This window comes from Aptenodytes patagonicus, chromosome 1, assembly GCF_965638725.1.
Source record: "Aptenodytes patagonicus chromosome 1, bAptPat1.pri.cur, whole genome shotgun sequence".
Classification (NCBI taxonomy): Eukaryota; Metazoa; Chordata; class Aves; order Sphenisciformes; family Spheniscidae; genus Aptenodytes; species Aptenodytes patagonicus.
In genome coordinates, this window is record NC_134949.1 from 75,054,872 (window position 1) to 75,066,934 (window position 12,063).

The window sequence follows — 12,063 nt, forward strand, 5'->3', positions numbered from 1 at the left end:
GAGATTTTACTTCCCTGAAAAAAACATTCTTGCTACCAGGAAAAGCATTTACTTAATGAAAATTTAACAAAAGGCATGTTTTTACTGCAATTTCTGCATATTAAGAAGCCTTTCCAAAAACAGAAAAAAGAGTCCCTTTACAAGAAATCGGGTTGAATTTGAATTCATCACCAAAACTAAATCTTCAGTTCCATCGTAACCACTGATAAAAATCAAGTATGGGGATACGTTTCATAACTCCAATGTGTCTCTACAGTGGGCTGAGTACTGCCTGTGTCCTACTGTGTCTGAACTTTGCAGATTTAGGTTGTCTAAAAAATTACTATTTAGCTATTTATATTCAGTAGAAATGATTAATGACAGTTCAAAATGCAACTGTTCTTGCAAGTCTTAAGTTGCAACGGATTTCACCTGCAGAGACACCCTTTCAGATTCAGAATCTGGTCCATGGTATTGCTACTTTTCTGAGTTATATCTTGAGGTTTTGTTGGGGTTTTTTTAATCCTATCCATAAGTTGATGTTTGAGGAAACTGATGTTTCCTCCCTCATTGTAAACCTTCTTTCAGAGGGGTGTAATTGAAAACCCTTCTGAGTTTAAACTAGTTTGAGGAAAAGATCTTGAAGTCATGTAAGTTGTAAACTGACATGTTATCATTGAGGGTAGATCCAGGATGTTTGCAGTCCTTTGTTAAGATGGGATAATTCCAGTCCTTCATTAGTCCTAGACCTGTTTAAAAGAGCTCAGTTTCAGATAACGTTGTTACTCAGAATTTAGCTGTTTCCCTTTACTTATTGTTTATAATGAGAACACTACTTGCATCTCGGATATGGAATCTCTTAAGACCTAGTATTAGCTCAGTAGGAAAATGAAGATGTATGAAAAGAAGAGGATTCAAGGATATGGGGTGTGGGAGCATTACAAATTCAGAAAAGGGACCAATAAAGCTGTAGAAATAATGAAAGACCATCTGTGAATGAATTTATCTTGTATCATGTTGTTTTCTGCTCGTGAACCTATCAGTGATTTGATCCTTTGCTGCTATAGGCTTTGATAGTTACTGTCCTTTTGGAAGACATTTCCAAAAGTAGATATGGATTTATTTATTTATTTAAATCTTGCATTGTCTTGTGGAAATTTCCCAGATGTTCATAAGGAGTAAGTAATTTCTGTGAAACTGTGATGTTTGTGTTTGATGCTAAAGGGGATGATGAGATTTCTGAAAGGCCAGATTATGCCTAACTCGTGTTGGCTATGGACAGAGCTGCCTGAAAACAAATGGCAGTCATTGCCTGAGCTGTGTGACCTTTACCTAGGGTTGTGCATCTGTTTCTTTGTGTGTCCTAGTCACTTGGAAGACTAATGCAGTTTAGATCTGTAACTTCACCACCTTAGCTATTTTAGCAATTTCTTAGCTTTCTAGCATTATGATGAGCACATGGCTTGTAATTGAAACTGGATGTTATAAGAGCTGTGTGAGGAAGGAAAAAGTTCCTTCTTCCCTCTCTAGTAGCACTGTAGGTTGGCCTACAGTCCAACCCATAGGTTTTCATTTTAGATCAAAACCATAATAATCTCTGTTATTCCTAGTGCATGGAGGTGGTCACCTCTATTGCCTTCCTTGCCTGTTTTTATAAATTCCCTGCAGAAAATGGTATCATCCCTGTTGGGAACAGTGACAAGCAGAAGGCGATGATGATCTGCAGCACACTAACTGAACACAGTAGAGGAAACCGTATATTCACTTACAAAGTTAGCAGAAGAGCTTTACTTCAACATGATAGTCAAACTCTCCTTGTGAAGCAATGTGGCAGAATCTGGGTTATTCTGGGTTAACAGCAGTAGGAGTTTTTAACACAACTTGGGTATATAGTACATAACACAAATCATCAATACAAAGCAAGGCATCCTCTCTCTATATTGTATTGTCAAAGTGAATTGTAGTGGAGTTTTGTAGATGGTTTACAATATTTTCAGTCATCTCATCAAATATAAATGTCCTAACATATAGAACATTACTGTGGAATAATTGACTAATGATTTTGTGTCCCTCCCTTTTTGTTTGCCAAAATTGAGACAACCGCTTAGTGCTGATTTTCAGAAAGAGAGATTTTGTAAAAACCCAAGCTTCTATTAAGGCAGCGTTGGAATGAGTAACCAAAATGTTATACTCAGAATCAATAGCAAGTGTGTATCTTGGTGCGGTGCAGTGCAGAATATGAATAATTCACATTAACTTCAGGAAGGGGTTGCATGGTTTCTGCAGAAGAAAAACTTGGGATCTGTCATGTCAAACATAGCTGTAAAATGCTGAATTCTGTAGGCTAGTAGAAAACTGCCAGTAAGAGTCTATCTGGTGATCTCTGTCTTTATACATATGCTTCGCTGCAGACACGTAGGTGGGAAAGCCTAGAAGACAGAATTCAGGTAGGATGTATGAAGTGTTAGTCTGTTGGACTAAGTCAAACATTAATAGAAAATACAGATTGCATCTCTGTGTACAGGCAATAGGTGGTGTTCAGAACAGACGATGTGCAGCTGAGTATAGGTTCTGGTAGGGATTTTTTTGTCTGAGAGGTTTTTTTGTTGTGGTTTTTTGGTGGTGGTTTGTTTTTTTTTTTTAAATATAATCTAACTTGGCTCAGGAGGCAAACTCGAAATGAGATCATTAGAAACAAAGTAAGTCCTAACAAAGGGCTGTTTAAAGTCACTGTTTGTTTTCAGACCCAGTTGACTGCTGCTAAGAACCATTTCGTGCTCAATATGCCAAATCGTATGGACATGCTCCACCTCACAGCAGCCCCACACATGGTTCAAGAGGCTGCTGGGCTTTTGAAATGCAGTCCTTTAACTGTGAAGTGGAAAATCAAAATGGGGTAATTAGAATCATAAATACTAGATTTTTGAGGAGGAGCAGTATTACTTCAACCCATCTTTTCAACTTTTACACACAGTAGTCTTCAGTTTCCTTGTTCATAACGTCTTATTTTCTGTGAAATATTTCTCTCTTTTTCTTTCTTTTCTTCTTTTGATTATGCCTATAGGATTTCTTATTTCTCATTCCACTCCTTATTACAGGTGCCCCTGCTTAGCACAGTGGCCCATTATGCCATCTATGCACATACCGTGATTTTCATGAACAATGTTGCTGTAATTAATCCCAGAAGTCATCTGCATTTTAATACTTCACTGGACCCCTCTATTTTGAAGACCAAGCTGAAAAAATGTTCTGGGTTCAGACTGTCCTGTATGATTTTCAGTAGTGCCTGGTTTGGATGAAAACTGGATTTTCCAATGGCATAAGGATTCTTTCAGTCTTTCTAAAAGTTGAAGATACATGCGTGCTACCAGAACAGTGATACCAGACAGTCTCAAAAATTTTGGAATGTGGGTCTGAATTTTAAGTCAAGATTTGTGTGTGATTTTTACAATGTGTACTCTATGTATCTTACTTGTGTACCCTTTCTTATATAGATATAGATGTAAATTACATTTATATGTATTTTTTCCTGATCTGGCTATAGGAAGGAAGTATAGGGTATCTTGATAGCAAATCTTCGTTCACTTAGTACAACCCTGAATTTGTGTTGTCAAAAAGTTTAGATTATTAATGTCTAAATGTTTAACTGCTTAACTATCCCAGATCTGCAAACCTGAAAAGATTCTTGCAACATGACTATAACACTTTGTTGTTCACGTGGGTGAAGTTTAATAAACACAGACATTTTGGCTTGCTAGCAAGTTTATTTTATTTTATTTTACTTTATTTTTTTATCAGTTACAGTTAAATACATGCGGATGATTATTCCTTAAAAGCTAAGCTGACAATAGCTTGTATCGGGAGACATTCTATCTTCTTACAGTCTCTTGCAAATGCAAAACCAGATGGGTATTTTTTTAAAGGAATTGCATTTCATTATACAGTCTTCTTAGGTGAATTTTCATGTTTAAGAAGCCCGAATACAAGAGAGTTCTATATTAGTGTATTATTCTCACAACAAACAAGCCACTGTTCTGTTGCTACCTGCTTGGCCATTGTTCCCAATTGTGTATGCTTTGCAGTGGTATTTGGATGGTTTCCTGCTCTCTGCCAGCACAAAAAAGGCATTTCTGTTACAATGGCCCCTAACCACACAATGACGGCATTAAGGATTTATTTGGAGGTTTCATTATTTCCTCCTCTTTTGTTCCTTCCAGGATGTCTTCCAAGCGACCAGCCTCTCCGTATGGGGAAGCAGATGGAGAGGTAGCCATGGTGACAAGCAGACAGAAAGTGGGAGAAGAGGAGAGTGACGGGCTCCCAGCCTTTCACCTTCCCTTGCATGTGAGTTTTCCCAACAAGCCTCACTCTGAGGAATTTCAGCCAGTTTCTCTGCTGACGCAAGAGAACTGTGGCCATAGGACTCCCACTTCTCAGCACAACACAATGGTAGGTTTGCTAATGGTCTATTGTGCTTACATCCATTCTTTGAATTCTGCCTCTACAGTAGTTTGGCATCCAGATCTGTACTTTATGGAGTATACAATGCACAGTTACACGTACAGAACATGCTACAATAATGTGAAAGCTTTGACCTAGCTGGACTGCCTTCACCCTCCACTACAAATGCTAAATCACTTGCAGTGCAAACTCCACTTTTCCTCACCTTTGCCTGCTGGCATTTAGGGTGCTAAAAATTTTTAGCTACAGTGATGTGAATTTGAACTGTATGTGTTCAGCAAACAGTAAATGGTTTTGGAACACTGTAAGTGAGAGTCATGTTTGGCATGGTGTCTGAAATATCACCCCAATGCCAAGTTTATGCAATAGTAAGGCATGAAAGTCTGTATAAAGGGTAAAAAAAGCAACTTTGGATTTTGCTGGTTTTAAAAATTCACGTGTGATGTGTATTTCACATGCCACAGATACCTACAAGAAAGTTTGCTGTGCTTACGGAATTAAGTCAGCCTACCACTTTTTCATTTGTGAATTCCCACCTTTTTGTGCACTTTACAAATGACACAGTGCACTGAACTCATTACGTTTAGCAGCCCACTGAAAGTCCAGAACTGGCTTTATCTAAAAGCAAACAAACAAAAAGCAATGCTGTGTTCCTCACTAGTATTGTAGTGTCACTATTGTAACGTGACACGTTTGGGCCCTTCGTGCAGAGTACCGTGATACATTTTTGTAAAGGTTGAAAGGTGCAGGGAAAGGCATTGAAACCCCAGGATTTAGGCACCTCAGCAAAGCTGTCTGTTGTGAACACACTTACACAGCTCTTGCCTGTTTACAAATTGACTGTAACTTTTCTGTTAGACCCCCACTTTGACAAGGGCAGTGACAATTTCACTTTAAGTGAAGATAATGAATGGACCTGCATATTTGAAGGCTTTTAAAAAGCCATTGCAAAATAGGTGATAGTGTATTCTCATAAAAGCCTGTAACAGCTCCATAGTGGTATTTAAGCCCTTACAGCTCATTACGCATATGTAACAAGCCCTAAGTAAAAAGCCTTAGAGATTATTATTTCTCATAGGACCAAGTCACCAGATATTCACTGAAGCTGCTCTCCTAGACAAAATAACTCACTGATCCAAATCCGTTTTTCTTCCTTTTTGGTCTAATGCTTAAGTTCAAACAGTGGTTTGGAATATTTAATTTTACTTTGCTATTGCAACTTTAAATGAAGAAAGAACGTCTTTGGAAAAATTACTCATGGGCAGATATGTCATTATCTTTTTCTAGCTTGTTTACTTCTCATCCTCTATCATATGTTTTATGGAGATGTAATTCATTAATATACAGTTCCAGCCAATGGGCTGTTAACAGGTTATGTAACTGGTGTACGAGCTTTGCTGTGTTTTGGCTTATTTTAAGAGAGTGTATTGAAGATAAGGGGTTATTCCTGACAACATTTAAGTCAATAGATAAACTTATGATGACACCAGTAGTGTAGAATCAGACCCTAGTGAAATAAAAACTCATTGTCTTCTAAGGAGCCCAGCAGGAGTATTTTAACTACACCTTATTGAAACACTTAACTGCTCTTTAAGTGATTTTAACTAACTTCTTTATTCATTTATAGTTTTTAAGACCAAGAAGTTTAGCTGATCATCTAGTGTGACTTCCTGCTATGAAGGCTATATTTAATGTGATGTCAAAACAGTGTGTTCTGTCTCTTTATAATACAAGATACTGAATTATTGCATGTTTCAGACAGTTTTGCTGTAGTAGTGAGATGCTGTAGGCTTATCTGAAGCATGTTTGGGAGGTTGTAGGGACTGGTTTTGTCTTCATACATATTTAAGAAAATTGCCAGTTTGTATGAATGTGTCATTTTCGTAATATGAGGAGTGTCTTGTAAAAATCATCATCCTGGTAGGTCAGAAAGGATGTGGCCTATGTGTCTCCAGAAAGAAGGAAGTGATCAGTGTAACTGAGTAAAATACACATAATCACTCCCTCTGCTGTTGTGGTATGTAATTATAAGAAGGAAGCAACTGAACCTAGTGCTTGGGATAACTTTTAGATTACTTCAGTTTGGGTGATTAGCAGTTATGAAAGTCATTCTCAAAGAGTACTCACTTTGGTAGCATTACAGAGGTAATTTTTGTACTGTTTGAATTGACATTCTGTGCTATTTTATAGTCTGTGGGAAGCAAATCCAGGTGTGCGCACATGTGCATACACCACCACACAGTGCGGTCCAATACAGTTTTATTGATAAAGCTCCAGCAGTGTGCTTCACACTTCTTAATAGCTTGTCAGCTGTACTACTACACCTACTAACTGAGTCTGCAAGTGACTATGGAGTTCTCATTTTGCAGCCACATGCTGTCCTTAGCAGGGTACACCTTTACAGATCTCTCCAATGTCCAATAAGACAGGATCAGACATACAGCCGGTCTGAAATCACGTAGTGTGTCACTCTGCTGCACCCCTCTAAACCATACTGTTTTGTGCATGATTGTTGGCTAAGGCTCTTCTCTGAAGGGATTCTTACATGGACATGGTATAGATCCAGAGAGATCTTTCTGTGTTAGCTTACATGTACAACACCCATTTGGCTTAGGGAACAACCTCAGCAGAAGAGAACCACAGCCAAGGGATCTGGAAAAGGTATGGAATTACACAGCTTTGTCTCATCGGTAGGCTGCGTAGCTGAATTCTTCTTCTCACCACAGCTGTCCCTGTCTCCTCATACTCCGCCTCTCAGCACTGGGTCATGAAGGGACAGTTAGGAAAACAATTTCAACCTTGAGAATCAATTTCTTGGCCTCACTTTTCTAGCTGCTAATTGATCCTCTGTTTCATAGGTTACTTCCAGCTGTGCTTCCTTTTACAAGTCCTGCCAGCTGGGACATCCTAGGATCCTTAAGGTAAAGGGCTGATTGCAACAGAGTGATAACTCAACAGTTTACCCAATTTAGACTTTTGAAAATTTACCCTGTTGCACTTTACCAAGTTGTAACAACTGCCAACTTAGAGACACAGCTTGGAATGCTGGGTAAATTTTTATACAAGGAGGGCAAAATCCCTAGAAAGAAATCTTCAAACCTAACCAAAATTGGCAAAAAGCTGCAAAATCCATCTTCCCATCGAAATGACCAGGGTATTTCTGAGGATGCTGGAACTACAGCTGGAGAAAGTTTCGTGCAGTGGGCACAAACTGAAGCGCAGGAGACTCCATCTGAACATCAGGAAACGCTTTTTACTGTGAGGGTGACTGAGCACAGCAACAGGTTGCCCAGGGAGGTTGTGAGTCTCCATCCTTGGAGATATTCAAAAGCCGTCTGGACACGATCCTGGGCAACTGGCTCTAGGTGGCCCTGCTTGAGCAGGGGATTGGACCAGATGACCTCCAGAGGTCCCTTCCAACCTCAACCGTTCTGTGGTTCTGTGAAAGTTAGGGGTAACTCTATCCCAAACTGTCTTCCTCTTGATAGAAGAAACTAGATACTTACTGTAAATAGGAAAGCTCTTCCACTGATAAGAAAAGAAACAATAATTTATCAGACTTAAACCAAAAGCTCAGAAGAAAATACAAGACAAATCATTTGACCTAGAATATATCTGAAGGTCCCCTTAGGATGTTTGTAGCAGGCCATAAGCTTAGCGAGGAAACACTTGAGGATTACAGTATCAGTCAATACCTCTTTTGAAGAAACCTGTTAAGGCTACAGTATTTGGATAGCACAGATAGTTGTTAGCTCATCTACGTTACGAGGGTTTGTTTTATTTATTTCTATTTGTCTGCCTTACCTTGTTGCTTTTGCCACCTCTCAAGACTACTGTTCTCACCAGCAGTGTCTGTGTGCTAATTTCTGAAAATAAGAGATGTCAAGGCTAAAAGCACTGATTGAAGTATACCACGGGCATGGTATACTGTGGTCAAATTTGACCATTCTTCTTAACTGTAGAATATCAATCAAATGCTGGATGAGATTAAAAAAAAATTAAGTTCTGACCAAAAGATCAGACTGGTAAGGTGTAATTTTGCCACTGTCCAGTTGTTCCAAACTGCGTGACTGCACTGCTAGCCCACATTTGTCCTGCACTTTCAGTGAGATTTAGAATTCATTATCAGCAATGCTTTAAATTGATAGGTAATATTACAGTGCACTGTTAAATAGCTTCATTGCTTCACGCTAAAAAATGTTGCATTTCTGTGGTGAATGAAGTTATTCCTCTGTAACTTGGGAATAATATACAGAAATTTTGGTCATATTAAGAATAACAGTACTACTGGTCAAAGAGCTTACCGACACATTGCTTCATGCTTTTCCTCCACTTGTCCAAAATAAAAGGTTGTTTAATGCTGCGTTTGAATGCTCTTACCACATACATCCTGGCCTGCACTTCACCAGTCGGTCTGGGGTCATCAGCACGTGAATAGTATTGGATCAGAACAACATGTGGCTAGAGAACTTAGCTAGTATTCAGAAGTTGCAAAGAGAATGGAAATCTGAATGCATATAGCTTTTTAAAAAGTCAAATAGGACTCTAATTATACTGAGCTAAAGAATGCCTATTAAAAAAAAAAAACCACAGTGATTTTAGAGAAATTTTAATTTCCAGTGTACCTTTGTGCATCAAGCTTAGGATAAGTTATTGTGATGGTACAATGCACAGTGTTGTGAACACCAGTGCCGTTATTGTGCCAGCTCTAATAATGAGAATTTCATTGTTTGGGGAGAGCAGTCTCCTACACTCTAGACAAAAGTGTAATTACTTTTGAACGATGTGGAATGTGCTCAGTTTAATAGCACGGAGAATAGATTCACAAAGATTCAGATAAAGCTAGCTTGGAAGCCATATGTGCAATGTGGCAGTATGAAATTGTTAGCAGGCACCATAATTACAACACACACACACACACACACACACACACACACAATTTCACAGTTTAAACTATAAACTGTTGTTTTTGTAAGAGATAGACAGGCTTATCTGAACAAGACTAGTTCAATTAAAACAGCAGAAAAGGTGGTAAGTTTGCATTTGTCTTTTTTTGATGTTCTTTCCTTCCTCTCTTAATGGTAAATTGATATTTATAAGATCATGAAATTGCATTGTTACAAACATTGAATTATAAATGTTATCACAAAAGTAGCACATGAAAGCAGTTTCCACAGATATGATTTCAGGCTTGTATCAGAGTTTGATCTTTTCAATCTTTACACTTGCACCGTTTCAGAGAATGACTCTGCGGGCTATTAGGAAAGGGAACAAAAAAAGACGACTTAAACAGGACCCATCAAAAGCTGTAGAAGTTGCCTACTGCATCATTTAGTCCAGACCCTAGAAAACTCTATACAGTTATTGAGATCCAGTCACGATGGAGCCAGAAAAAGCTTTGATGCCTCTGGTATCTGCCTGACAATAGCTTAAATGGAAGATATTTTATAACTTGCCTGTCCGCCTTGTCATGATCTGTATTCTCCCGGCTCTCCAATCCTGTCCCATCTATGTATGTAAGTAATGCTTACGGTATTTAACAATTACTTGCAAACTACTTGTTGGGCAGGTTCTATACAGGGCAGGTAAACAAAAAAAAAAGTTTTCAGGTGAGGCAGGGATCAAAGCCATAGTGCAATTCAGGAGAAGTATGCTAGTTTATGAAAGTTCCCTTGGTTTGTTCTACCACTCTCTTTTGCTTACATGTGGCCATGGAGAACCAGAGTGGGTATATCATTCCAGCTGAAGTCAATGGGCAGAAAGACTGGCTGAAGTTTGAGGTGACCCGTTGGTGTTTTGATCAGACTCTGAAAGGTCCAAAGGTTGGTTAGGGGACAACAAATAAGTAATGAAGTAGGAAAACATTATTTTTTTCCCAAGCAGGAAGGTTAGAACTACATTTAAAACAATAAATTAACAAATCAAGACCAGACTTATCATCTATAAATTGCCTGAAATACAGGGTGCAGATGATGTAGTGTTTAAAGGCCACGAAGAGAAGTGGAAACAGCAGTTGTTTGTTTTTGCTGAAGATCATCTTACTGTGAAGCAGTCACGTTTTTAATGGATTCATTTGAATGCAGTTAAGCAGAAAATAATCAACAGAAAAGTAAACACCTTTGTTTTATAGAAGTGCTGGGAACTGTATGTATCCATTGTTTGCAAGTGATTATATGCCTAGGAATCAATTCATTGACTTCATACTGGAAAATACCTTCATTTAAGCTTCTTGCATAAATACTAGTAAAATCTAATTCAAGTGAATAGCTGAAAAATTCCACAGGAAAAAAGATAGGTAAAACCATAAAACCCACAGTCGGTAGGAATATTTGAACCAGATGGTCTCTCTTACAATGAAGAGAAAAGAACTATTAAGTGCACTATGAAAAAAAATACGTAAGCCTTAAAAGGAAAAAACTTGGTTATCTTTCTCAGCAAAGTAATCTGCCCTAGGACATCCACAGTGGACACAGTTGTTTCATTCCAAATTAATATCTCAATCCAGGCTGCCTTCAGTAAGTAGCTCAGTTTGGGATTACACACATTTACTGAGATTTGCTAGGTAATTTCGCTGAGGATTGTATGTTTTTACTGCAAATAGTGCATTGGCGTCAGCTCTGCCAGGTCAGCCTAGTGGTATGTGCAGCTTTCATGGCTTGGAAGTGTAGCAGCGTGCCCGCAGCAGTACATTGCAGCCAGGATCCAGAAGACTGGGACAATGATGTCTTCCAGAGGGAGGCAGGAGATACAACAGATTTGGAACAAAATTTTGAAGCCACCAATTTGAGGAGTACTGATGAAGATGAAGACCTAGGGTATGAAGAAAGCCCCAGCAGGACTGCAAGATTAGTTTATAGCAACAATGTAAAGAGACTACATTTAAGTGTTCCTACTTCTTGATACGGCTTTTGCTTTCAGCAGTCAATCCCTAACTGTGACATAACCCAGGTGGGATGTGTGGTATCTCTCCATCCTATGGGAACTCAAACAGTAGCTGTGGAGTTTGTATAGTTTCTCCAGTCGAGGTCCATCACCTGTGGTACTCTGCCCAAATTTATTCTGAAACACTGCCTTTTCTTTGTTGATAGTGAATCTTTATGGTATTGTAGTGAGGCAGAAGTTCTGCTGCCAATGAAACATGGTTCTGGAAAGAGAAGGCAGCAGAAATCTAGTTCAGTTTTCATGCTTTCCCTTTCAACTGATGGGGTTATCTCCTTTGGCCAAGCTCCTGCACTGTTGAGAAGTTTGTGGCCTTGGGCTGGCAGTGTAACTACTATCAGAATAGAGAGCAGCATGCCAGACTTTCGTACTTATCTGACACATGCCTCAAGGCAAGGCACGTGGGAATCTAAGTTGATTATATTTTGCACCCTACGCAGTGCAGAATTTTACTTTTGCACACCACCTTGACTAATTTTTGCTTCAGTAGTTGCCCGTTCATTTTAGAACTTCCAGAACATTTTCCCCGTGTGCTTTCTGTCTGCTGCATACGCTTTTCATATCCACCTTACTTCCTCCGAGCAGCTGGTGTGGCTTTCTCCCTTTCTTTTCACTGCAGGTGAGAAAGCCTTTTTCTCTATTTCCAGCTTTATAAGAACAATATTACTCTATCACTTTCTGTCT

At 38.9% G+C, this 12,063-nt stretch overlaps 1 protein-coding gene across 22 annotated transcripts in view; it reads left to right on the forward strand.

The window, feature by feature from the left end:
* Window positions 1–12,063, forward strand: part of SOX5 (SRY-box transcription factor 5) — a 660,386-nt gene that overhangs the window by 394,009 nt on the left and 254,314 nt on the right. For 18 of the 22 annotated variants that reach the window (XM_076342769.1, XM_076342759.1, XM_076342734.1 and 15 more), the window contains one exon: window positions 4,197–4,428. In XM_076342769.1, coding sequence (XP_076198884.1) covers window positions 4,198–4,428 — 231 coding nt within the window. In that variant the 5' untranslated portion in view covers window position 4,197. The remainder of the gene's footprint in view (window positions 1–4,196; window positions 4,429–12,063) is intronic. The other 4 variants (XM_076342833.1, XM_076342841.1, XM_076342850.1 and 1 more) reach the window with 1 other exon arrangement.